Source organism: Sarcophilus harrisii, chromosome 3 (assembly GCF_902635505.1).
Source record: "Sarcophilus harrisii chromosome 3, mSarHar1.11, whole genome shotgun sequence".
Taxonomy (NCBI): Eukaryota; Metazoa; Chordata; class Mammalia; order Dasyuromorphia; family Dasyuridae; genus Sarcophilus; species Sarcophilus harrisii.
Genome location: NC_045428.1, coordinates 196,642,817 through 196,669,013, shown reverse-complemented (window position 1 = coordinate 196,669,013; position 26,197 = coordinate 196,642,817). Strand labels below are relative to the sequence as shown.

General features: G+C 34.3%; 1 protein-coding gene across 1 annotated transcript; it reads left to right on the top strand.

Annotated features, from left to right (window-relative positions):
- Window positions 1-26,146, top strand: ZRSR2 (zinc finger CCCH-type, RNA binding motif and serine/arginine rich 2). The gene is made up of 11 exons (XM_003765551.4): window positions 1-87; window positions 341-420; window positions 4,968-5,049; window positions 7,015-7,123; window positions 7,359-7,445; window positions 10,631-10,669; window positions 11,602-11,720; window positions 15,473-15,686; window positions 19,239-19,294; window positions 20,618-20,727; window positions 23,725-26,146. Exons 1-11 carry the CDS (start codon window positions 47-49, stop codon window positions 24,198-24,200), a joined length of 1,413 nt encoding a protein of 470 aa, XP_003765599.1. The 5' UTR covers window positions 1-46; the 3' UTR covers window positions 24,201-26,146.
- The last annotated feature ends 51 nt before the right edge of the window (window positions 26,147-26,197 follow it).

Below are 26,197 nucleotides of genomic sequence, written 5' to 3'. Positions count from 1 at the left end.
CGGAGGGAAGGGTTAGACGTATGTAGTAGGCGGTGGCGTTCCCAAGATGGCTGCGCCCGCGGTGTTGCCGTTAACCGAGAAACCCAAGTAAGCCGGGTTGGGGGACTCGGGAGGGAGCGCCCCTCAGGAACTGCCGTGAACGGCTGGGAGGAAGGAAAGGACGGCCCCGCGCCCGCTCCCACCATTTCCTTCTCCGGCGTGGGGCGGGGGTCCGGATAAAAGGGGTCGGGGCCAGGATGAGGACCGGGAGGCCTGACCCCAAGTCACGGCTCCCGAGGGCGGGAGCGGGGCGCGGGACCCATGGCAGGGCCGCCCGAGTGACCCTGAGTGTGTCTTCCAGCCATAAGAAGTACCGCGCCGTTCTGAAGAAGGAGAAGCGCCGCAGAAGGCGGCAGGAGCGAGCCAAGTTGAGAGACTCAGGTAATGGACGTCCCTCCCACCCTCCGTCGCGCTGTGGGTGGGGGGGGGGGGGAGGACCCCGACACCGCCTCCTTTGCCCAGCAGCCTGTGTCTTGGTTTAAGATTACACGGTCAGCCAGCGGCTCCGTCTTCAGTCTGGAGGGAGCCTTTGGACCCTTATCCAGCCCGGCGCTCTCTCGGATAGGAAAACTTCACTCGCGCGGGATTGGCGGCCCATGAATTGTCTCCTTAAGTAGCGGGATTATCACCTCCAGAACTTGGCGTGATGTCCCCGCGTTAGCTTCCGCTGGCAGCCGGGATCACGTTCTGACTCTGTGTCCCCACGGGCTCGGCAGATGCGCAATGAGTGCGGATAATCACTTCAGCTTGTGCTCGCAGCACAGTGTAGAGGGAAGAGTGGGAGAATTATGCAGAATACCTGCTTCCAACACTGCATTCATCGGGATTCATTGCGGCCAAGTCATTCGAACTGCATGAGTCTTTTTTTTTTTTTTTTTAATAACTTTTTATTGACAGAACCCACGCCAGGATAATTTTTTACAACATTATCCCTTGCACTCACTTCTGTTCCGATTTTTCCCCTTCCTCCCTCCACCCCCTCCCCCAGATGGCAAGCAGTCCTATACATGTTAAATAGGTTACAGTAGATCTTAGATACAATATATGTGTGCAGAACCGAACAGTTCTCTTGTTGCTCAGGGAGAATTGGATTTAGAAGGTAGAAATAATCCAGGAAGAAGAACAAAAATGCAAACAGTTTACATTCATTTCCCAGTGTTCTTTCTTTGGGTGTAGCTGCTTCTGTCCATCCTTGATCAGTTGAAACTGAGTTAGATCTTCTCTTTGTTGAAGAAATCCACTGCCATCAGAATACATCCTCATACAGTATCATTGAGGTATATAATGATCTCCTGGTTCTGCTCATTTCACTTATCATCAGTTCGTGTAAGTCTCACCAATCCTCTCTGTATTCATCCTGCTGGTCATTTCTTACAGAACAATAATATTCCATAACACTGATATACCCCAATTTACCCAACCATTCTCCAGTTGATGAGCATCCATTCATTTTCCAGCTTCTAGCCACTACAAACAGGGCTGCCGCAAACATTTTGGCACATACAGGTCCCTTTCCCTTCTTTAGTATCTCTTTGGGGTATGTATAAGCCCTGAACTGCATGAGTCTTATAGTTTCCTTGTGCCCTTATTGGGGTGATCAGACCTACTAAAGATACCTTAAAGAGTTGGTGTAAGGAAAGTACTTTGTAAATAATAAAGCAAATGTAAATACAGACAGCCATTTGTTACTGGAATAACAAGCAGCAGTTATTGTGAATTCTCTTTTATCTGTAAGGGTACCGAATGAAGCACAAGAAGTTATTAACTTGTCAGAAGTAAGAGGTAGTGAGATTATGATAGGTAGTGGAGATGATATTACCTCTTTTTGAACTGCTGTTAGGGTACAGATGGAAGCCTAAGAAGTTGATGTTTAGTGTCCAAGGTAACGGAGTTAAGCAAGAATAAAATAGGTAGTGTTGATGGATCCATTTATAGCCTTTGAGGATACAGAATGAAGCATGAGACTAATGACTTTTCAAGGTAATAGAAATAGGGACAAGTTTAAAATGAAAATCTCCTGAATTCCAATTCCAGCTTTCTTAAAGCACAGTTTTTCATTTCCTTATCCTGTGGCACTGTTCAGATTCTTGGGACAAGTAGGCAGGAGAAACATAAAAGAAAAATACTTTGTTTATGTTGGACTTGGAGAACCATTGTTATACTTAATGTGGTATTTATATTCTCCTTGCAAAGCCAGATAACATAGTTGATAATTGAATAGTGATCAAAACTAGTTATTTGAAATCCACAGATAATATGTAAACTTTATGTCAGTCATTTAAATCTTCCAATCCAAAGTTTTACAAGCTTTGTGGTGGAAAAATGTTCTGAATTTTGTCTTGGATAATTTTACTTAGTCCAACTTAGATCATCCTGATTTTTTCAGTTGCTGTCATAACAGGGAATACTTACAAAGACCTGGAATTACAGGTGATTGAAGTTGTTTTTACTTCCACTTAGTTAAATTGTAAAAACCACCTCCTTTAGCTGAAAGAAATGGTATCAACAATTTCTTCTGGAGAATGAAAAACATTTTGTGGATTTCAGTGAATAACCAATACTTGGCTTTTAAAAAAAAATACAGAATTTGAACATTTCTTCTAAATGTTTTGATTTCTTCTTGATGACCTAATAATTGAAATTCAACTAGAAATTCTTGAATCATAAGAAAAATACAAGAAACCATGACATAATCTAAAGATAGAATATATAACTGGTTTAAAGATAAGCCTTAAAAATATCTCTTATTGTTCTGCATATATTGGATCATAAGATTTAACTTAGAAATTTGAATTTAAAACTGGAATTTCATAGATCAACTAGGCCAATTGCCTTATTTTATAGAAGAAACTGAAGCCAATGGAGGTTAAGAGATTTGCTCATGGACAGACAGGTTTTGTCAAGAGTTGAACCCAGATCTTTTATCTCCAAATCCAGTGCTCTTTCCATTACAAAGTAATATGACACTACAGTAAGCTCCTTGTTTTTGCTGTCACTACTTAATACTTAAGTTGTTCTTGAGTGGAACAAAGAACCATATATTGATTATCATAAGTAGACCATTACAAATTGTGTAGAATTGCTGGTGAGTCCCATTGCAAGGGCCAGTTTTTCTATTCTGTCTGGATGCCTCTTTCTTCCTTTCTTTTTTTTTCTCCCTCAGATGCTTATATTCTCTTACTGTTGACCATGTGATTTATATTTGTTTCAGACACCTGATTGTCTGATCCTAATGTATTTTTGGTTTCTATAACTCTTTTTATACAGATTCTTTCCTGGCTTTTGGACCATTAATTCAGGAAAGACAGGGCAAACTCAGCAAACCTCTTTTCTGATGTTCAGCCTTTTACTGAACTGGCTTGCCCTTCCCCCCCCCCCCCCAAATTTCTCCAAATATCCTCTACGTTCATTATGGTTAGGTTGTCCTTTGATCTTCTATTCCTTTAGACCCTCAGTAATTCTGAATTTCTTTCCCAATTAAGGAACTTTTCTCTATAAATCAGCAATTACCTTAATAGAGAGTTATTATTGTTGATTCAACCTCTAATTTCACTGACATAAGGAACTGTGTAGATGAGGCAAATTGACAACTCATTTGCAATTTATGGTCTTAGAGAATACATGAAGTAATGAAGTATTAAGTGGCTTGTTCATCTTATAGCTGAGGAATTGGGGAGGAGGGAATGCAACTAGGTATAGTGGATAGAGTGCTGATCCTGAAGTGAGGAAGACTCATATTTTCCTGAGTTCAAATCCAGATACTTAGTAATTGGGCAAGTCACTTAACCCTATTTACCTCAGTTTCTTCACCTGTAAAATGAGCTGGAGTATCTTTGCCAAGAAAACCCAACTGGGGTCTTGAAAAGTTGTTCAGACATGACTTAACAAGTAAAAGTGGGATTTAAAAGCAAGACTTACTGACTCAAAATTAGTTCTTTATCAACATAATTCTTTAGCATATTTTTAATGTATCATCTGGAAGTGGAAGATAGTGTGAGTTCAAATCATGCCTTAGATTCTTAGCTATGGGAATGTTGACAAGTTGGAATAGTCCTCTGAGCTTTAGATAACTCTAAATTCTAGAGTTCTCTAATCTAATCTAATCTAATCTAAACTCTAGATTCTAAACTACTTCTAACTCAGGCTAGGTTTCAGTCTACCTCTTTGGTGGGAGTTTCTCTTCCTGGATTTCCCACATCACTGAAATTCCTGATATTCGATCTGTTGATGGATTATCATTGCTTAAACGAGCCATAGATACACAGTGTTATATTTAGCTCTTAGGGAGCCATCAAAAGAAAATCAGTTCAAGAAATAGTAAGGCTTTTTAATTCTCATCTACCACTAGTTCTAAAGCTCCAAAGTTTCTTTAGAGTTAAATGAATTTTCTCTATGATGAATTGTATAGGGTTGTAGGATCATAAACCTAGTACTAAGGACATCAGAGGCTATCTAGTTGATGTGCTCATTTTACAAATGAAGAAACTGAAATCCAAGTGACTTTCCCAAGGTTATAATTGGTAAGCATTAGAGATAGTAGTAAAATTTCAAACGAGTTTTGCTTGCAATAGGAAATGACAAAATAGCCTTTTCTTCTTGTTTAAAAAAAAAACAAACAAAAACACCCAAAAACTTACTTAGAAAAGATGTATGTGATAATACGCTTAAATGTTAGGGATTGAAAATTTTTCATTCCTATAAATTTAATCAACCAAATGATTGTTTAATTCTTTGAATAATAGGTTGTTGATTAAATTGTACTGTATTGTGAACTCAAATTTGAATTTATGGGTGGAACAAAACTTTTATTAACCCTTTTATCAGGATTGGTAATTAAACATTTTTCCCTCTGAATTAATATGAATAACATGATCTAAGAAAAGATGTGAGCTCTTAGGCATTTAAGTCAACTATTCCTATTCTTTTAGAGCTGTCACAGAAAGATGAAGAGGAAGATGAATCCATTGTTGAACAACTGGAAGAAGAGGAAAAACAGTTAGAAGCTGAAAGGTTAGTAGGGATGAAAAATACATTAATTTAAACAGTAGAAACACTCATAATGGGATAGTACTCACACCCACTGTAAAGCTCATATCCTTATATTGTATGTACCAGCTTGGCAATTATACTTTGGGGAAGCATACAGTAATTTAGAAATTGGAACAGTAAACTTGTGCCTTTTTGGAGACCAATCAAATGGTCTCCTTAAATACCAGGGTAAGCAAAAATATATTCCACTATTGAAGAGCTCACAGTAAAATCTTCAAGAGTAAGATGATGGGGGGCAGGGTGGTGTGTGGGAAAGAAAAGGGGTGGCTTACATTCTACTATAGACAATATAGAAATACCTTGGAATATAGAAAGTAGATGGAAAGTAATCTGAAAGGGTGAGATGTTAGCAACTGAGACAGCCAGTACTGTTCTCTTGCAAGAACTTGAGCTGACTCTTGAAGGAAATGAAGGAAACAGAGAAAAAGATAAAGAGGTTGGGACATTCAGTGCAAAGACATAGAGATGAGTAATGGAATGTGTTGTTTAAGGAACAGTGGGTAAGATACCTAAAAATTCCCTCCAAAAACCTGCAAACCCTTTATATTTTATTCTGGAGGTAATAGAGTGCTACACAAGTTCATTGAATAATGGCATATAGGCAGACTTATACTTTGTTAAAAACAGAAAATTAAAAACATTAGCAGCTGAATAGAGTATAGATTATAGTAGGGTGAGATTTGATGAGAGACCAGTAAGAAGGCTGCTATTGTCAGGCAAAGATGATGTCAGGCTCTTTTTTAGGTTAGTGACAGTGTGAGCACAGAAGTAGGGATTAAGAGATATGAAGGAGAAACAATTTGTCAGATTGGTCAGTAAGCATTTATTAAGAATCTGCTCTGTGCCAGACACTGTATTAAGTGTTGGGATTGGATGCCTAGGGTAAATATGTATGGATTGAAGGACAACACTGAGGTTATGAGGCTGGGTGACTGGGAGGATGATTATGATATCAGCAGTAATAGGGAAGTTCAGAAGCTTTAGGAGTTCTGGAACTTTAGTGGGAAAAATAATTCTGTTTTGGACTTGTTGAACCTCAAGATGCCTATGAAAATATCCAGTTTAAAGTGTCTAAGAGACATTTGGAAATGCAAGACTCCAATTCACTCATTTTCTTATATTAATGTGACTGTTTCTAATTCTCCAGTTAATTAGTTGCCAAGTTCTTTTGATTCCATTTTTGTAGTAGCTCTCCTGTCCAATCCTTTTTATTCCCATAACTAACACTGTAATATTACCTTTCATTATTTGTTCTGTACCTAGCATGCTATCTGGTACATAGACAATGCCCCATAAATGCTTGTTGAATATAACTTGACAGTATTTGTCTAACTGGTTTAATAATTTATTTCTCCTAATCTATTGTTCATAATCCTGTCAGATTAATTTTTCTTATGCATATATATCAGTGGCTTCTAAATACCTATTGAATTAAGTTGAAACTTCTTATCTAGGTAGAGTACAAACTGCTATTTTCTTTTTCAATCTTATTTTATATAATTCTATTACTTACCATCTCCCATACAATGTTACCTTTTATCATTTCCCAGATCTTGAATATCTTGTCCAACAGTTGGGAATGTCTTCCATCTCTTAAACTCTTACCTATACTTTAAATTGAAATTGAAATTTCTCCATTGAATGGTTCCTCATTTTCCCAATATGCAGTGATATATCTTCCAAGACCATTAAAGCACTTGGTACCTCTCTTAAATAGTTATCATGTGTATTTTCATACTGTCACTTTTATCTACATATCACATTCCTAAATAAAACAGTGATTTCTATGAGAGTAGGGAAAGAATGCTTTCCCTATTACATCCCCTATAGCTAAATCTGCTTTAGCACTGAGGATAATGTTGTTGACCCTTTAAAATGTTGTATAAATAACAGTTTGTTTTTATGAGTATTTGATTGTATTGACAGGCAAAAATTACATGAGGAGTGGTTGCTGAGAGAACAGAAGGCTCAAGAAGAATTTAAAGTAAAGAAGGAAAAGGAAGAGGCAGCAAAAAGACGACAAGAAGAAGAAGAGGTATAGTGCTAATCAAAACCAAAATGATTATCAATTTAAATTCAGCTAGTGTTTATTCATGATAGTTTTAAAAATTGAAATGAGAATTAATATTTCAAATTCTTGATACCCATAGAAATGTGTTTTTTTTTAACTTAGTTTATATCTACTTTACCCATTTATTTAGACTTTTATGTACATTGGCATTTCTTGATGCATTATTCTAAAGTTCCCCTCACTCTCCTTTTTTTTAAAGAGAAAGATCAAAGAAGAATGGGAAGAACAACAAAGGAAAGAGAAACAGGAAGAAGAACAGAGACAACAGGAGAAGAGAGACAGAGAGGTGATTCCAGTCCTAGGAGGATAAACGCACTGCGTATCCTCTTACAATGTCACATAGAATAGATGATGGGCATCAAGAATAAGCTTTGGAAATAATATTCTGAATCTTGCTTTAAGCTGTAGAATAAATACATAAATGCCATTTGGATATAAAATGGAACTCTCTATTAGGCTAATCTTTAGTGTATGTGTGATAGTGGAAATGACCAGTACTAGTACTTAGGAACTGTTGATACTGAATTATGTTCTCCAACAAATAGTGATACAGTGAGGTTTCAATAAATCATCTTTTCAAGAGATGATATGTATTTTACATCAGATTTGATAATTTCTGACAGTTCAGCAAATATGTTTATTTGTATGTATTATACATATGTAAATATGTACATATGTCCACATACATGCATATATACATATGTATTTGAATTAGATGAGTTGTTAGAAGAAATTTTTTTTGAAGGGGGGAGTGTCAGATTTAGATTTGCTTAACAATTCAAAATAGTAATAACCAATTCTGGCTATTGTTTAATTTCTTTTCATTTAAGAAAATTGGTATTGTACCTTTTTTAAACTTTTGACTTGGATATCTTGCTGCTGCTCCTTAACAGTGTGTTTATTCAAAAGATGTCACAGCTCATCTTTCCTTGACTGGTTCATCAGGATGTATCTTTTCTATAAATTATTGAGCGGGAAAAGATAGAATTGGGTAGTAAAGGGTATTAAATGGGATAAAATAAAAATTGTGGTAGATCCTTGATTTTTTGATTATCAGGGTAATTTACAATGACAGCACTAAATACTCAGATTCAAGTGTTGTTCCCTTTTTTAAATAAAAGCACATCACTGCTTCGTAATGATACCTTTTGTCTTAAAATTCAGTCAGATTCAAGGCTACAAATTGCTATATAAAAATAATTTTAACTTTATTGATCACTAAAAACTCATGTGTATTATTTTACTTGTATGTAGTCCTGATAGAGCATTCTTTATTCTAAAATTACAAAGGACGAGGCCACTTGATCAATTCTAAGTATACCACTGATCTTCCATAGTGAACAGTGGGAAACTTTACATTTTGTAACACAAAGTTCTGTAAGCAGTATTTGACCAGGACCAGAAGTGGAAGAGAGCTTACAGATCATCTGTTTAGGAGCCCTCATTTTACATATGAGGAAATTAAGGCGGGGACAGATGAAGAGATTTAGTTCAGATCACAGTAAGTAGCAGAACCAGAACTCAAATCCAAGTCCTTTGATTCCAAGTGGCTCCTCCTTCCTTTGACTGTTTCAGGTGATGACAGAACTTAAACAGAACTTCTAGTTTTGTGCTTTAAGTTAGGGCACACAGAATTTCATTTCAACCAAAGAAAACAGTCAAAGAAGTTGTGATAACAGGAGGTACTCATTTCAACAAACATTAAGAACCTAGTATCTACTTAGATCTTGTGGTAAATGCTAAGGGAATTATAACATTCATATAGAAAGAGTGACTGAAAGAAGGTTAAAATATTGATAGAAATAGTACGAGGCAGTTTGAGAAACACATGGTGATAAAGCCAAGTTTCAAAGAAGAACAGAAAAAGGAAAAATGAACTTTTTGGAATATTTTAAGATTTGTTCTAAAATTGGATAATTGTACTTTTTATTGAGTACTTTTATACATCACTTGAAAGCATTAGAGGAAATCTCTTGCACAGGTCCCCTATACATACCTCAGGTTATGGTTTTGTTTTGTCCTTTTTTTTTTTTTTTTTTTTTTTTTGCTGAGGCAATTGGGGTCAAATGACTTGCCCAGGGGCCCACAGTTAGGAAATATTCAGTATCTAAGGCCAGATTTGGACTCAGGCCCTCCTGACTTTAGAGCTGGTGCTTTATCCACTGCACCAACTAACTGTCCCTTGTCCTTCATTCTTTAAGAGGTCCATGACATCAGGGAAATGATACCATGAGATACAAATGAATTGGATTTGAATGAGGGAGGTTGTGCAAGGTCACCTGCCTCACTTTTTCCTCCAGAACATAGGTTCAGTGGCCAAATATAGATCAGTACAACTGGAGATGGTCCTAGATACCTTGACATCTGGACCTTCAGAGACTTTGGCCTTTTTAAGCTAAGATCTTCAGCAGGTCTCAGTTTGACTGAGGCAATACCCATTCATGATTAAGGCTAGGTAGCAATTGAAGCAAAGAATCTCCTCTTTCACCTAGTCCCCCCCCAAAAAAAATCAGATTTGAGAAAAGCCTCCCAAAGAAGGCTGCATTTTGTAGTTGTGATTGATTCTAAGAGATAAATTCACTTAGGTTATGTGAAGTTTTGAGTGATAAGATAGTTCATAGAAAGCAAAAGGAAGGCAGAAGTGAATGATCTAGAATGACTTCAGTGAGCACAGCCCCTAATAGCTAGGCGGTGCTGTGAACAGAACACTAGGCTTGGAGTTAGAAACATCTTAGTTCAAATTCTGCCTCAGATATTAACTATATGACCCCAGAGAACCTATAGGCCTCAGCTTCTTCAACTGTAAAATGATACCTATCTCTTGGAATTGGTGTGAGGATCAAATATAATATTTGTATAGTGCTTAGCACATAGCACGTGATTAATAAATGCTTTAAAAAAAAAGCCTGATATGCTTACATATCTAATTTACTAAAGACCAGTATATACTAAAAATACAAAAGTTCTCCTTAACCATAATTGAAGTATGTATAGAGTAGGTAGAGTTTGATTTATTTGCCTTATTAATGAAAATTAAAAGTTTCCACCATTAGTCCCAGTTATTAGTATTAGGATTATAGATTATACTCTTCAAAATTTCTCATTAAATTTCTAGATTCTTTTTAAAATGTGTTTTGTGGTGCTCATTATAATATTTTTTGAAAGAAATGAGTTAGTACTTACAGGAAGATGTGCCAAGGTCCTGCTGCTACTGAATTTGTTACAATTTCTTATAAGGAATAACTTATAAGATATCTAGTATTCTTTAAATCTGCCACTTGGATGAAATGTTTTCCAGCTGTATCCTTTAATAGTTTTTAGGGTATCTTTGCAGTATAAAACTAATAAGTTTAAATATTTTGGATGTATAAAGTCAGAAAATGTTGCAAATTAGGTTCTTAACCAGAGAAACCAGATGTGAGTTACCTGACTTCAAAGTTTTCACTAGTCCTATGTTTGCACCATTTATAGGAAGCTGTGCAGAAGATGCTGGATCAGGCTGAAAGTCAGGTATTTTCTATACCTTCTGTTTAGAATTGGAATTCAGTTATTGTGGCATTTTAACAAGAACTCTGATGTTTCTTTACTTCTGCTAAGTCCAAATTAATTTACTTTTGAATGCACTTGTTTGTTTGTGCTTCTTTTATTGTATAGCCAAGGGATACTTAATAATAATTAAGTGCAATTGATGCTAAAAACATTTCAATCTTTGAAATTTGAAGAAAGGAAGTGAACTTAGAAGAAATCAGCTTGATTTAGGGATTACAGAAATGGTCTTGCATAGCAGTGAGAGTCTTGTTTTTCATTTGACCAAGATCATTTTTATTTATGCTACTTACATATTTGCATTTGTGAGATACATTATAGATATTAAAACCAGCATGGATTATTTTAGCTCAAAGTGACAGTAATCTGATTTAATCTCAAGAGAATTCCTTGTATTATTGTTGACTGATATGACATGTTGTGAATGACTGTGACATGGTCTCTGAGAGTTGGTATAACCAAAAATTTTTATTATCCTGCAGTCATCTTGGTTTTTAGCCTTTCAGAATCAATTTAGCTAATCTTTAAATGATACACACACACACACACACACACACACACACACACTCTCTCACACTATCCTTATCCAGATCCATCCTCCAACTCTTCCTTTGGCAGTACTTGCTAGAGCTGATACTTTATAGACATGGCTTTGGCTCACCTCCATGTCACAATAAAGCATCAGAAGAGAATTTTAATGGAACTCATTCTTCCTAAAAAAGAGTGGTATTCAAGAAAGGACCTGGAGCTAAAAGAGAAATGGCCTATTTCTGTTTGGTAGAGAATTAAATACATTGACTTAATTTTCACAAGAAATATTTTGAAGATATCTTTTGAAATAGTGGCTCTAAAGTAATATACAGATGATAAAATAAATTATGGTGTTTTATATATAGTTGGAAAATGGTGTCACATGGCACAATCCAGAACCACCAGTGGATTTAAGAGCAACAGAGAAAGATCAAGCTAATTGTCCATTCTACATTAAGACGGGATCTTGCCGATTTGGAGATAGGTAATATTTAAATGCATTAAGAAGAAAGATTTGCATAATATTTGGGGATTTTGAGTGTTAGATATTAATACAATCAACTCATGTTCATTTTTGTGTTTCTCCACCCTACTCTTTTCAAGCTAATGCTATGGCTGTCTTTCTCCATTTCTGATTTCTGAGTGAGCTCCTTTCCTGCATTTCCTTCAGTTTTTCTTGGATTTTTCCCTATAGATTATTTTGGCATAACATTGTCTTTTCCCCACTTTGCTTGCTGTTACAAAAATAATTGATCTTACAAGATCTGTTGTCATACTGTTATCAATGGAGTCATAAGAAAGTGTCCAGATTCATATACTTATTCTTGAATAGTTTGCTGGGAATTTCAGCTATATTTTTCTGTATTTCCATCTTCAAGATTTCAGACACCTTTGATTATTTGAGAGATTTTTGATCTAGAGCTGGAATGAACCACAGAAGCCATCTAGTCTAAAATCCTGTTATAAGGAGAAAATGTGACTTAGCAATAATCACAGATGCCTTAGTCTACACAGCACTAGGATTTGAACACTAGGTTGTCTGACTATAGAGTCAGTACTTGGATTTCTTTTCATAAGTTACTATTTATCATCTCTAAGAGATAAATATTTCATAGTGTCTGTTAGCCCATTTTAGGACATTATATGGTAAAATGTTAAAATTATATTCCCAAAAGAGACATATAGCTATATTTACACACATGTTGCTTTATCTATAATTAAATATTTGTATCACAAAGACTTTTGCAGAATGTTATTAAATTGTAACTCATACAAATAAATAGATTAAAACAGTTCTTATAGGTCTTTGCAAGTTACTCTAAATTCTTCATATTTATCATATTTTATGACAGTAATATTGCATTACATTCGTGTACTGCAGTTTGTTCAGCACTTCCTCAATCACCAGGCATCCACTTTCCTTCCTATAGTAGTACAAAAAAAGAATTCCATCCTTTTGTATATATGAGACCCTGTTCTCTTTCAAAACAAAACAAAATAATTTTTAAAAAGAGATCCTGTGTGTCTTAATAAAAAAAAAAAATAAGTTTTTCCAAATTTTTTTTCTTTTATCCTGAAGCAATTGGGGTTAAGTGATTTACCTAGGGTCACATAGCCAGGAAGTGTTAAGTGTCTGAGGCCAGATTTGAACAAAGGTTCTCCTGATTTCAAGGCTGGTGCTCTATCCACTATCCCAGCTAGCTGCCCCAGAATATTTTTTTTTCCTTTAAGACTTTCTGCTGTAGATTAAGGCAACACAACAAATTTTTTTTTCCAATACTGAAGTAATGGTCATGCTATGTTATGCATCACAGCATAGATTTATAACTTATTTTTCTTTTTCACTTTGTTACAGTTTTAGCGCAGTACTAAGTTGAAGGGCTGGAATAAATTTAAATATACAATAAACTTAAAATCAATGATCTAAGGGACTTTTAGATTGCAAAATATAAAGGTCATATGATCCTTTTGATTCTCTCAAGTTATATGATCATTATTTTTTGAGTTATAGTATTTAGAACTTTGAATATGAAATATGAAAAGTTTTAAAAAGTTTAATTAACTTTATTTTAGTGACAATTGGACCTTCCAAATGCTTCAATAAATTATAGAATTCCAGTTCTTAGAAATGAAGAGAACTCTAGATATTGTTTTGTCCAATTCCTTGATGGAAGTATAAGACACATTTTTAAAGCACAATAAATTTATCTTCCATGAACCACTGTGCTCTCTTCTCATTGAGATTTCTGATAATTTTTTTATTGTAATACAAAAAGAATCAACTCTGCAGACATGAAAACCCAATAGCCAAAGTTTTGAATATTTTCTTTTTTGCTAACATTAGTGTGGGGATGGGGGGGACATGAAGGAGAATCCATATTAGGAAAATCTTTGAATCACCAGTGCTGCTAGTTGTATCGAACTGTTCATTTGACATTTGAAGTAGCTGTCTGGAGACCTTCAAGTAATAATTGAAGTACTGGTATATGTAAATGAAATTAGTGGAAAAATAACAAGATTTTTGCTAAGGTGGTCAACTGTTCAGAAAAGACAATTGCTATCAAAACCATTGATTCCAAATATTTATGTCATTTTAAAAACTTATTCATATTGTGTACACTGAGATTTTAATTTTTTTATTCTATATTTTTTCTATTTAAAACATTCTTCTATTCTACTTAAAACCTTTTTGTAATTAGAACTTTCCCCCTATAATATTATTTTAAGATAAATAGGTAAATCATTAAAAATGTTTGTAATTTGAGGGGGGGGAAAGGGAATTACTTTGGATGCATACTGGAGATAGTATAATTTTCAATTGAATCTAATATATTGTACAATCATCACAAATTAAATTATATTCACTATACGTATATTTGACATACACATATAGTATGTACATTATACAATATGCATTCCTTTGAAAATTTATAGCTGTCATAGAACATGTATGTTATGTAATGTTAATTTAATATATGTGTAGTAAGCAGGTGTGTGTGTCTGTGTGTATGTGTGTGTGTATGCAGATGACACATTTAAGGTGAATTTCAATAAAGTTCTTTTTCATGTTAAGTATTAGTGAAGCCTTTTGAGTCTATATCACAAACAGACTACCTACTCTAAAAATTGAATCTTTGCTTATATTGAGCAACAACAGTCAGGAGAAACACTGGACACAGTGACCTCCTGTGACAGTTTAATCAATATTCTTCCTTAGTAGTCTTCTACTTCTTTGCTGTGGGGAGGAAATTTTATTTTCTGTTCTCTCTTTGTGTTCATTGGCTTTCCAATTTTTCTTTAGTTAGCTACCTGTCAGTCATATTTTATATTTGGCTCAATTCTGTATCAGTTGACGCATGTCTTTTCATATTTCTCTGAATTTCTCATATTTGTCATTTCCTCCTAAACAATATTATTCCATTACATTTCTGTATCACAGTCCATTGAATTATTCTTTAATTATGAATAATAGATTGGTATGCAAAGACACAAAGGACCCTTCCAGTTTTAAACCTCCACATTTTGCAAATGGGGAAACTGAGGCTCACAGACCTGAAGCAGTAGACCTAAGTTTGCACAGCTAACAAAAAAGAGCCAGGATTTGAATACAAATTTTCTAGTTCCGTAACTGTACAGTATTATACAACTTTTCAATAAGTAGACATAAACTTTAGCCACTATAAAGAATTCTATCAATATTCAGAAAGATTTTCTTAACTTTTAGATGAGCAGAAAATTAAATTAGATATTTTTAATAGTTAAACATTTCATTGTACTATAATTTGCTTATTAGTCTCTGCTCCTTCATAGTAACAAAAACTCAACATTTTAAAGTTTACAAAGCACTTTCCTAAGATCCTGTCTTCTTAAAACTCAATTTTCCTTTTAATGTCTGCTTTTGTTGTGATGGATTCTGCCTTCCCAACCATAACTCCTCCAACACAAATTCTATTTGCTCTTATTATTGTATTCTGCTGGTCTTTTTCTTCATTGAAAGATAGCTGAGTGAAGTTGAACTCATTTCCACAGAGTTTTGCAATTTGCTGAAAGCTATATATATTTTACTTGTTTGGAGTTAATTATGACTTTGGCAGAGACTGAGATCTGTATCTTATTCTTAATAGAATTTAAATCATCGAGTTAACTGAAACTCCAATTCAATCAACTTAAAACAGAAGTGTTACACATTATTTTTAAATACAGTTTACATGTGTTTTTTCCCTCTCTTGTATACAGGTGTTCACGTAAACATAATTACCCAACATCTAGTCAAACACTTCTTATTAGAAGTATGTTTATAACATTTGGAATGGAGCAGTGCAGACGGGATGACTATGATACTGATGCGAGTCTGGAGTACAGCGAGGAGGAAACCTATCAGCAGTTCCTAGATTTCTATGAAGATGTACTTCCAGAATTCAAGAATGTGGGAAAAGTTATTCAATTCAAGGTAGGGTTAAGTGATGTTTTATAAATTAAAATTAAAATTCAGTGTACACTTCTTAGTTAACTACTGTTCAATTTAGGAGATAGTGGGTACAGTTCATGTAGCAGGTAGTCCATTTTGACTGGAATTTAGAATGTGTAGAATAATTGAAATGTATAATCAGGTTGGAAAAAAAATAAAATTGGAAGAGGGCAATGGTAATAACCACCAGGCTAAAGAATTTTTGCCTTATGTAAGTGACAGTTGGTGACTACTTAAGGTTTTTTAAGTAGAAAAGTGATGTAGATAGATTTTTGCCTTATTTTAAAATTTTTGTTATTTTGTTAATTTTGTGCGAGAACTGTATTGGAATGTGAAGAGATTGGTGGCAGATCAGTTAGGATGCTCATAGAATCTTCTAGATTAGTAGTGAGATATAGATGGAGGGAGAGGGGACAGATGGGAGAGATGTTGTAGAGGTGGAATTGATAGAACTGATATCTGGATGGCACAATGGAGAGAGCATTGGTCCTGGAGGCAGGAAGACCCGAGTTCAAATCTGGTCTCAGACACTTAACACTGTAGCTGGGCAAGTCACTTAATTCCAGCTGCTTCTTAAAACTCAAAAAAAAAAAAAAAAGAAAGAAAGAAGAGAAGAGAAGAGAAGAATTGACAGGACTAAGCAACTGATAAGATACGGAGAAAGGAGACAAGTCAAGGCTGTAATCCCTTGGTTTTAAATCTGACTAGAGATGTTGTTAACCCAGAAAATAGAACTCCTTGGAAGAGGCTGAGTTTAGGCTGGGAAGATGATGAATGCAGTTTTGGTATAGTTCTTTTAAGGAAACTGGGATGGAGAGAAAAGAAGGAGCAGCAAATCAGAAAGTCAACAGAAGAGAGACATTCCAGGAGGAGATGTTCGCTAATATCAAAATGTGTAGAAAAATCAAAGGAATAGAGACTGAGAAAAGGCTTGCTGATTGAGAAATTACTCAATCTGTGGTTGGGTGCATGGTAGAGAACTGGAAATGGTGATGGTAGACCAATCTGAAAATATCAGTGAATGTGGGAGAGGGAAGCAGGGATGGTTTGATAGAATCCCAGGATCAAATGACATTTTCTGAACTAGGGTTCACATGTAGCGGTCCAAAGATAGAAAAAGAATAATAGCAAAGTAGTAATCATGGACAGGTGAGCTTAGGGCTTGGGTTTCATGTAGTTTTGAAATCACAGCCAAGCTGAAGAAGGGAAGATGAAAGGGCCTCAAGAGAGAAGGCCTGTGTTTTCTTAATGTCATAGTGAAACAGTGCTGGGGGAGAGGTGGGAGACCTTGTGGCTTTAAAGGAAATCTGCAATGACCTGCTAAGAGAATCAAAGGAAATAGAATGGGGACTAGAAGACATGGGGAAAGGCAGGATTTCCAAGGAGTAAAACCCAGACAGATAGAAGAACAGAATTTGATTAGATAGGGATTTTGGAGTGTGAGCTCTTGGAAGTGAGAGAGTTTTCAATGATAATGAAATCTAGAACAAGAATAGTGTGAAAGAACTCTTCTTTAAAATGAGTGAATTGGAGGCCAGTGGATGACAGCAACAAGGGTCTGGGCAGGGGAACAAGAGGTATATGGAGTGGGAAGGTCCCTTAGTGATTTAGGTTGGATCTAGTAATATCAATAGGGGAGCAAACAGTATGGCTGTTCACTGACTCAGTGTGTTTATGGCCTGGTATCAGAAGAGTGATCAGCAGAGGATAAGGCGGCCTTTGGAGAGAGCCTAGTTTCATAAGTTTCAGAAAATAGAGATTGAAGTTGAAGAGTTTTACTTTAGAAGAAGCAGGCACATTAACCGATGCACATACATATGTATATGTGTGTTTGCATATATATTTATCTTTGAAATAAATATTTTCACCCTACTCTTTTTTTTTTTGCCTTAAGGATAAAAAGAAACTGCACTTGCCTCAATTGAGTATCTTTTTCTTTCAAGGTATTCTTAAATTGAGGTTCCAGTGGGCATGGATAAAGATTATATCAAAAGAATCTAGGAATTGGACAGAGGTAGATGTTGAGCTGGAAGAGTGCTGAGAAGTAGCAACTTAAAAGAGGTTTTCTATTTAGATGTTGATTACAAATGGAAAGATTTAGGGGAGTGGTCATGGGCCAAAGAAAAATAGGAGTATTGAGTTGATTTTTGAAGGCGTCCTAAGTGAGCACACTAGATTATTTTCTTGTTCAGTAGCAATATGATAAAAAGATGAAACTGAGAAAGTGGAAAGAAAAGTAATCATTGTAGGTAAAGCACCATAAAAAGGTGAAACTGATGTTTAGATCTTTTAAGAATAGAATAGAACAGACATTGGGAGTTGAGGAATAGTAAGAGTTTCTACCTTATCTAAGAAAGCACTTGCAAAATTTTCATTAGCACCATCACACTTGCATGTTTTGAGAAAAAAAGTTTTATTTATCAGATACTTTGAATCCTATATGTATATTTTATTTAAAATTGCTGGTTTATCTAATTAGCATTACAACATAATTTTAATTTTTAATAAAGAAATACTCTAAGGAATGTAATTTATAATCAATATTTTTATCACTGTACTTAGTGTCCTTGTCAGTGTATCAGTTTATATTTTAATACAGGTCCCTTATTTATGATTCAGTTCCTTTTAATTCTAATAAAAGACATTTACTATATTAGGATAGGGTTTCCCCACTCTATGGTCAGGGATGATTAAATTAAGAGAAGTTGATTGGAAATTGCTACTTTCTCTGCTGCTAGTTGAAGTAGAAGTAGAATGCCAAAAGAGCCAGAGCTAAGTACCTACTATTCACATGACATGCTTTATAGCTGTTTTACTTTGTTTCTTCCTGATCATAAACAGCAGTTATAATATAAACAGCTCCCAATAATATCAGACATCTTTAGTTAAGATTTTTAATCTTTAAAGTACCATTTGATTTTAGATTTTTTAATAATCTAAAAAGAAATACTTTTGTAACTTACTTGATTGAGTAGGTGATAAAATTTTTGAAATTGTTATACTTAGCTTTCAAAATATTTGATTATGTAATCCTAAATAAAATTTTATCGTGTGGATTTGAGGTTATTTTGAAAGGAGGAAAAATATTGGGAAAAAATGTGCATATGATGCTTGACAAAATTTAGCATGCTGTGTATATTGTTATATACCAAATTTATCATTTGAATTGTAAGAATGGCCAGACATGGAGTAAAAAGGATAATATAAATGAATAGGTACAGTAAAATATAGACTTTTTTAGGGCAAGAACTGTTGTTTTTTGTTTCTTTTTTCAACTTTCTTTGTGACTCCAATGCCTAGCTTAGTGCCCAGTGGGAACTCAGTAAATGTTTATTGAATTGAAGAGCATATCAAATCCTTTTGAAAGAATCATTGAAATACTTTCTTGTTGCTGTTGGATTTGCTTTGAAAATGTTGGTAATTATTTTTCATTTTGGCATATTAGCCTGACTGGACATATCATTTGTCATTTGCATTATAACTATCTTCCTTGGATTTGTTTTTCTAGTCATAGAATATTTCTGTTTTTCTTAGGTCAGCTGCAACTTTGAGCCTCATCTAAGAGGAAATGTATATGTGCAGTATCAGTCGTAAGTATGCCTATCCTGGCTTCTTCTGGAGCATGGTCATATTGTGATGGAGTTCTGAGATTTTGTCACCAAATGATAAAATGTGGATTTTCAGATCATCTGATATATTGGTAGTATGTATAAAAAGTAAATTTAACATGCCAGGCAATTTAACATATAAAACATTTCATGATCAAGTTTTAATTTTTATTATCTAGGATGACTTTCAATTATCTAGACTTTTACTATTATCTATTGGGCTATATCCTAAATACCATAATAAGACTTAATAAGTTTGTATTTATATTCTTTTTATTGATAAAAATTTTCTAACATAAATAACTCATTGATGCTTTTGAAAAAAGTGTTTTAATCTTTCAAAACTAAATTTTCTTTCCTCCCCTTATTTATTTTAAACTTGTATTTAGAAAAATAAAAACATTGCATATGCACAATGGAATGTAAGGGAAGTTATAAAATATAAAGCAATGAATTTCTATTTCAAGAAAGTCTATATAATAAATACTACAGATTGTCTTTAGAGCTGTCCATTTTATCTTTCAATTTTCTTTTAGTATTTCTGTTGAGCAATAGAGAAAGCATAGATTAACTCCATTTTATATTAATTACACTAATAAGAGGCCATGTGGAAAAGTGAAAAGAACACTAAATCTAGTGTTAATAGACCTGAAGTTTGAGTTCCAGCCATATGATTTAAGGCAAGTGAGTTAACCTCACCTGACCTTGTTTTTACAGTGGGTATATGCCATTTGTCCTCCCCACCTTAATAGGGTTATTGTAACAGTCAAATGAGTTAGGTACTTTGTAAAATGTTATACAAATATAAAATAGTGGTGATCTGTTAATTGATGAAGAAGCTTGGTCCTAGATCAGCTTCCTTGCCACAGTCGTCTTGTAGATAAGCTTTTTTTTTTAGGCAGCTTTGAAGCTGATAAACAGGGTGTTCTGGTACATTGTTACCTACCTAGAAAAAAATATATCATAGCCTGGTAAAATCTATTAAGTCATCTATCTCTACTCTTTGCCTAGGACTTTTGGTAACTCAAGGTGGAAACTATGGGAGGTAGAATGTAAGAAGACAGAGCACTTCATTTGTTTTTAAGTTTAGAAGTTTTAAGAAGAACTTTTTGTTAGTGAGATTTTCAATTTAAATAAAAATTTATAGGAATGATAATAATATGTAGTTAGAAAATATCATTCCAGTGGGTAAATAGGAATAATGATCCAGGTTAAACTGTTAACCCTATTAATAATAAGGCTTAATCCAATGTAAATGATTTGGATTTACCTGAAATGTTGTTTTTAAAATTTTTTTATTTAAAGGGAGGAAGAATGTCAGGCAGCCTTCTCTCTATTCAATGGACGATGGTATGCAGGACGACAGCTTCAATGTGAATTCTCACCAGTAACACGGTGGAAAATGGCTATTTGTGGTAAAGTAGATCTTTATAGTGTAAAAAGAAATTGTTGTAAAAAGGGTCATGTAGCTTTAGGATTGGAAGAGACCTCAGAGGTCATTGAATATATGTAAAAGATGAAGAAATTGAGTTCCTAGAGGGGGTAAATACTTGCCCAAGGTCAGAAGTACAAGAGGCAAGATCAGGATTTGAATTCCAAGACCTCTGACTTAAAATCCACCACTTTTTCTAGTCTAACAAGGAAAGAAACTGTTAGGAGAAATTCTTGAAAAAGAAATAAGAAAACTAAAGGTGGTATGCCTTTTTACATAGTAGGACAGAGTGATAGAAAATGAATTGTTAAAGGGGTAAGAAATCTTTAGAGATCATCTAGCCCAATGATTCTCAAAGTTTTTGGTCTCTTGAAAATTAACACAAATCTTCCAAAGAACTTTTATTTGAGTGTTTTATATCTATATTTGTTGTATTAGATATGAATATATCCTAGTATTATAAAAATAGTTTTGACCTCAAGGGCCCCCTGAATCTCTAGAGTTCGATATATCTCTTAGTTTTAAACCATAAGAGGTAGGGAATTAAGCCATAGAATCAGGATCTACCTGTCATGTTTAGACTAGACAAGTTAGTCCGATCCCAAGAATTTCCTTACTTCTACCCTAATGTTTCAGCAATACTTTTGAATACTGAAGTGCTGAGACATTTCTAGGTTCCTCTCAATTGAGGAGTATATTACTGTTTTAATTATGTTGCATAAAGGGAACATACATACTTTTGTAAATGAACTTCAAATTAATTATTTTTATAATGGAAATAATTGTTATCCACTTCATCTCTTGTAAATAGAGATCATCTTAGATCTTAATTGTTTATTCTCTAACACAGAAGAGATGGCTTATCAAATGTACAAAATTACTTTTATTAAGAAGCAAAATGATATGCTTTGGGGTTTTTTCAGTCTTTTGCCAGATTAAATGCCATTTATTTCTAATAAAACTTCAAAACCATAAATTTTGTTGGAAGGAAATGGGATTTAGTTGCCAATGTTAAAATAAGAACAGCAGCTTTAACTTGTTTATGCAGATAGTAAACAAAATGCCACAAGAATAAGAGATGGAAAAAATATAAATTGTAATCTGGTATCATTGTAATTGATTGGTTCATATCAGCATTTATATATATCTACTAAACAATAGTAATTTGGTCCTGAGGCACTGCAAGATCCAGAACTGTCTGCTAAATTATTAAAATAGAATTATGTTCTGTGATTTTAATTATCTTATATTTTAACCTTTGAAAATGTTAATCTGTGTATAGTATATTTGATAATATAAATACTGAAGTAACCATTAAGTCCATTTCCCCTACCATCATGGACAAGAAGCTACCATGATTCAGTATCTGCAGTCTGGCAACAACAGCAACTAGGTGGTTTAGTGGATAGAATGGTAGGCCCAGAATCAGAAATATTCAAGTTCAAGTTTAACTTTAGAGAGACATTTGTTCTGTGATTCTGGGCAAGTCATTTATTTAATCTGTTTAACCCACTTAATCCATTGGAGAAGGAAATGACAAACCAATCAACTTATCTTTGCCAGGAAAACCCCGTGGACAGTATTGAACTATACTAATATATAGTATATACATGTTATATGTATATACTCTATGTTGTACTATGTTCTATGGGGTCATAAAGAGTCAGAACCAGTCTTTTCTCTTTCATGTGTTCACCTGTTGTTCAGAAGTATGGGCTGCTAGCAGTCACATGAAACCTAGTCATAATTAAATATTTCACTCATAATTGATGAAGTTATTTTGCCCTTTTCATGTTTTGATTGCTTTGTGTAATTTTATGTATGAGTATCATTTTAGCAGCTCTTAATGTACATGTAATGGTTCTGAATATTTGAGTGAAATATGCCACTTAGAGTTCTTAGAATGGGTCAGATGGTACTTTTTTTTTTTTTAAGAGTTGGGCTTACACAATTTATTTTTTTAATTATAGCTATCTTATTGAGATTTTATTGTTTTTATTGAAACATATGCATGGGTAATTTTTGTAGTATTGTCCCTTGCACTCACTTCTGTTCCAACTTTTCCCTTCCCTCCCTTCTACCTCCTCCCCTAGATGGCAGGCAGTCTCATACATGTTAAAGTATATCTTAGATATATATGTATGTATATGTAGAATATATATGTATGCAGATCTGTACAGTTCTCTTGTTGCACAAGAAAAATTGGATTCAGAAGGTAAAAATAACCTGGGAAGAAAAACAAAAATGCAAGTTGTCCTCACATTCATTTCCCATTGCTCCTTCTCTGGATGTAGCTGATTCTGTTCATCATTGATCAATTGGAACTGAATTGAATCTTCTCTTTGTTGAAGATATCCACTTCAGATGGTGCTTTTTTTAAAGCTATGGTTTCGTGGTGTGTTTTTTTTTTTTTTTTTTTGGTCCTTTCTTTCCCTGGCAAGATCAGGAGATTTTTTTCTCTCAGCTATGTACAACCCCTCTTGTTAACACCCAATACGCTCTTAAATTCCATTGTCATTTGAAGTTTGGATACCACTTTGTATCTGGACATAACTATTGTCTTCTTCTATGCCACTTTACTATCTTTGTACCATATGAGCTACCCAAACTCTTAGGGGTTATGTAGTCCAAACTTATTGCTTACAGATAAATGACTTGTCCAAGGTCACAGAGCTTGTAGTTGGCAGAACTGCCTGGGATTGGAGCCCAACGTTTATGATTCTTGGTTCAATGCATCTTGTACACTCTGTAAAGATCCAAAAACTTGATAATTTTTTTTACTGCAAATTTATTATAGTCAGTTGTTTATTCCCACAGTGAAACAACCACTAATTATTCTGCAGATTGTTTTTGTACTTTTACCTAAATATCACAATGGGAGCATAAATGTCATTAGCACACTTGAAATAAAAAATTTCTAGGCACAAGTAAAATATGTGAAGTATATATCTATAAACTACCTTTTCATTATCTGTTACAGGTTTATTTGGAAGGCAAAAGTGTCCAAGGGGGAAGCACTGTAACTTTCTCCATGTATTCAGAAATCCCAATAATGAATTTTGGGAAGCTAATAGAGACATACATATGTCCCCAGATCGGAGTAATACATCATTTAGTAAAAACTCAGAAAGGAGAGAGAGGACAGGTTACCATGAAGAATATTACAGCAGATCTAGAAGACGGCGAAGTCCTAGTCCAGATCATTCTTATAAAAGAAATGGGGAATCTGAGAGGAAGAAAAGTAATCACCATAGGAGTAAGAAAAAATCTCATAAGCATTCCTCAAAAAGTCATGAAAGGCGACGCTCAAGGAGTCGAGGAAGAAAGAGGGATCGGAGTCGAAGAAGCAGGAGCCAGAGTAGAGGCAGTAGAGGCCGAAGAAGCCAAAGCAAAAGTACATCCAGGTCTAGGAGTCGGGACAGGAAGAAGTCAACCAGCAGAGATAGAAATACTTAAATCATAAAGAAAATATATTTTTTTATACTAAGACATATTGATCTCCAAAATGTATGTGTCAGAGCTGCCAGTTATTTTTCTCAATTTAAACCAGCTTTTCAGATCTAGAATTATCCTGTATTATAATTGCAATTCCAAAGTTAGTTTTTCAATCAGAATTACTAACGGTGTTTTAGAACTCAGTTTGACAAAATCTTGACGCTTAAAAACAGAAAACTCCCTGTACTCCCTCCAACTTGAAAACTGGATCTTTTCTAGCTGTATTCCCTTACAATAAATACTTGGTTATTTAGGGTAGACTGAAATTGAATCATTTCCACGACAGCTAGTGAATCTTCTTGTTTACAGCAGTAACAAAAACACAAATGTCATTTATAATAGACTGGACAAGAGAAAGAGATGATAAAGTTGAAAAAGGGAAACAATTTTTTTTTGTCTTAATGCTGTAGCATGCATGAGCTTTAAATGGAAATGCTGCTTTTGGTTTTCTAATTAGGAAAAGCTTTTTCCTTGTAAGATACACAGCTTTATTCCTATTAATATTTCAAGGTAGAAATGATAGCTAGGAAATTTGACAAGGATGAGACTTGTAAAATGGTTTACATTAAAAAAGAGAAAATGGAGAAGTGGTTATTTTAAAAGGTGAATATGGGATGGAAGAGTTTTTAACTTACCTTCTGTGAAAGGAACCTAAATGGTGAACCATACTGCTGATTTTATAAATCTTGATTTTTTTCTGCAGCAGGATTGTTCACTCTTACTGAAAATGCTCTAATAGTTTTTACTAGAAAACTATTTTGTAATTGACTTTTCAATAATGAGTTATGTATATGACTTTTCTTCCAAATAAGTATACATACATGATTAAATGTGAAACCTGTAATTTTGTCTTAACGTGCTATGAAAATAAAGCTAGCTGTTTGATCTGGAAATGGTTTTAGAGATAACTTAATAATATTAAATATTATCAAAGAAATACTTTCTCTGCTCTTTTATTTTCCCCATCCCACCTCCAATTAACAGTAAATTATACTTTAAAAAATAACTTCATTTTTGAACTGGTGGTTTAAAATCTTTTCCAGATCTGTTTTGTAGTGTGTGATCATTAATCTTTACCTTGATTAAATTTTCTTCAAGGAAGGCCCAGTCTTGCTTGAGGTATCAACCAGGGCTGATGAATTTGATAACAGCTGTTTGCTTTTCAGACATCCTGGCCCAAATTAATTTATTTAATGTCTGTACAAAATGGAAATCACTTTTCTACTTCAAGGATCTGTGGTTTCCATTGATACAAACAGTAAATCCTTTTATATCTTGAGTAGATAGTCAATAAGTTGCTTCTCTGAAGTCTTTCCAGTGTAGGAGAAACGTAGAATTTGTGTTCTACTGGCATGGTCTTCAAGAATCCTGAGGTTTTTATAAGGATTGCAGAATTTTCCAAACATGGCAAAACCACCCATTTACATTTTTCAAGAATCTTTTTAAAAATTCTTGGTGATTTGATTTACTTTACATAAAAGCAAGGTAATTTTCTGGGGACAATCTCTGGTTACCATTTTTGTGAGTGGCTGGGAGTGAGGAAGGCTTTTTTTTTTTTTTTTTTGTACAGCCCCAAAACTGACCAAAAAGCTATTATGATTCTGATTTCTGAAAAGCATCACAGTCTAATTATCCTTAATATTTATTTAAAATACAAGCTCTGTTTTTTATTTATCTGGAATAAATGCTGGTGTGTAAAGATGCTCTTTCAGAAAGGAGTATAGAATAAGTTTAAATGTTATTTATTGTTTTGTAAAATAAATGTAAATAATTCAAAGACAGTGCTGTAGTTGCATTCTTTTTAATAAAAAATGTGTTCTGTGTGAAAAATTAATTCAATTCTACCTTGTGCTCACTTGTAAAAATAACACATTTAAATGAGGTTTAATTTTATTTCCATTTTAGTAAAGAAGCTTAACTTTAGTCTCAGTGGAATTTCCCTTTCCAGCAGCTCTCTA

Coding starts and splice junctions, on each gene's coding strand:
- ZRSR2 (XM_003765551.4), top strand. CDS start 47: ATGGCTGCGCCCGCGGTGTTGCCGTTAACCGAGAAACCCAA. Junction 421..4,967: donor AGCCAAGTTGAGAGACTCAG/GTAATGGACGTC, acceptor CTATTCTTTTAG/AGCTGTCACAGAAAGATGAA. Junction 20,728..23,724: donor GTGGAAAATGGCTATTTGTG/GTAAAGTAGATC, acceptor TATCTGTTACAG/GTTTATTTGGAAGGCAAAAG.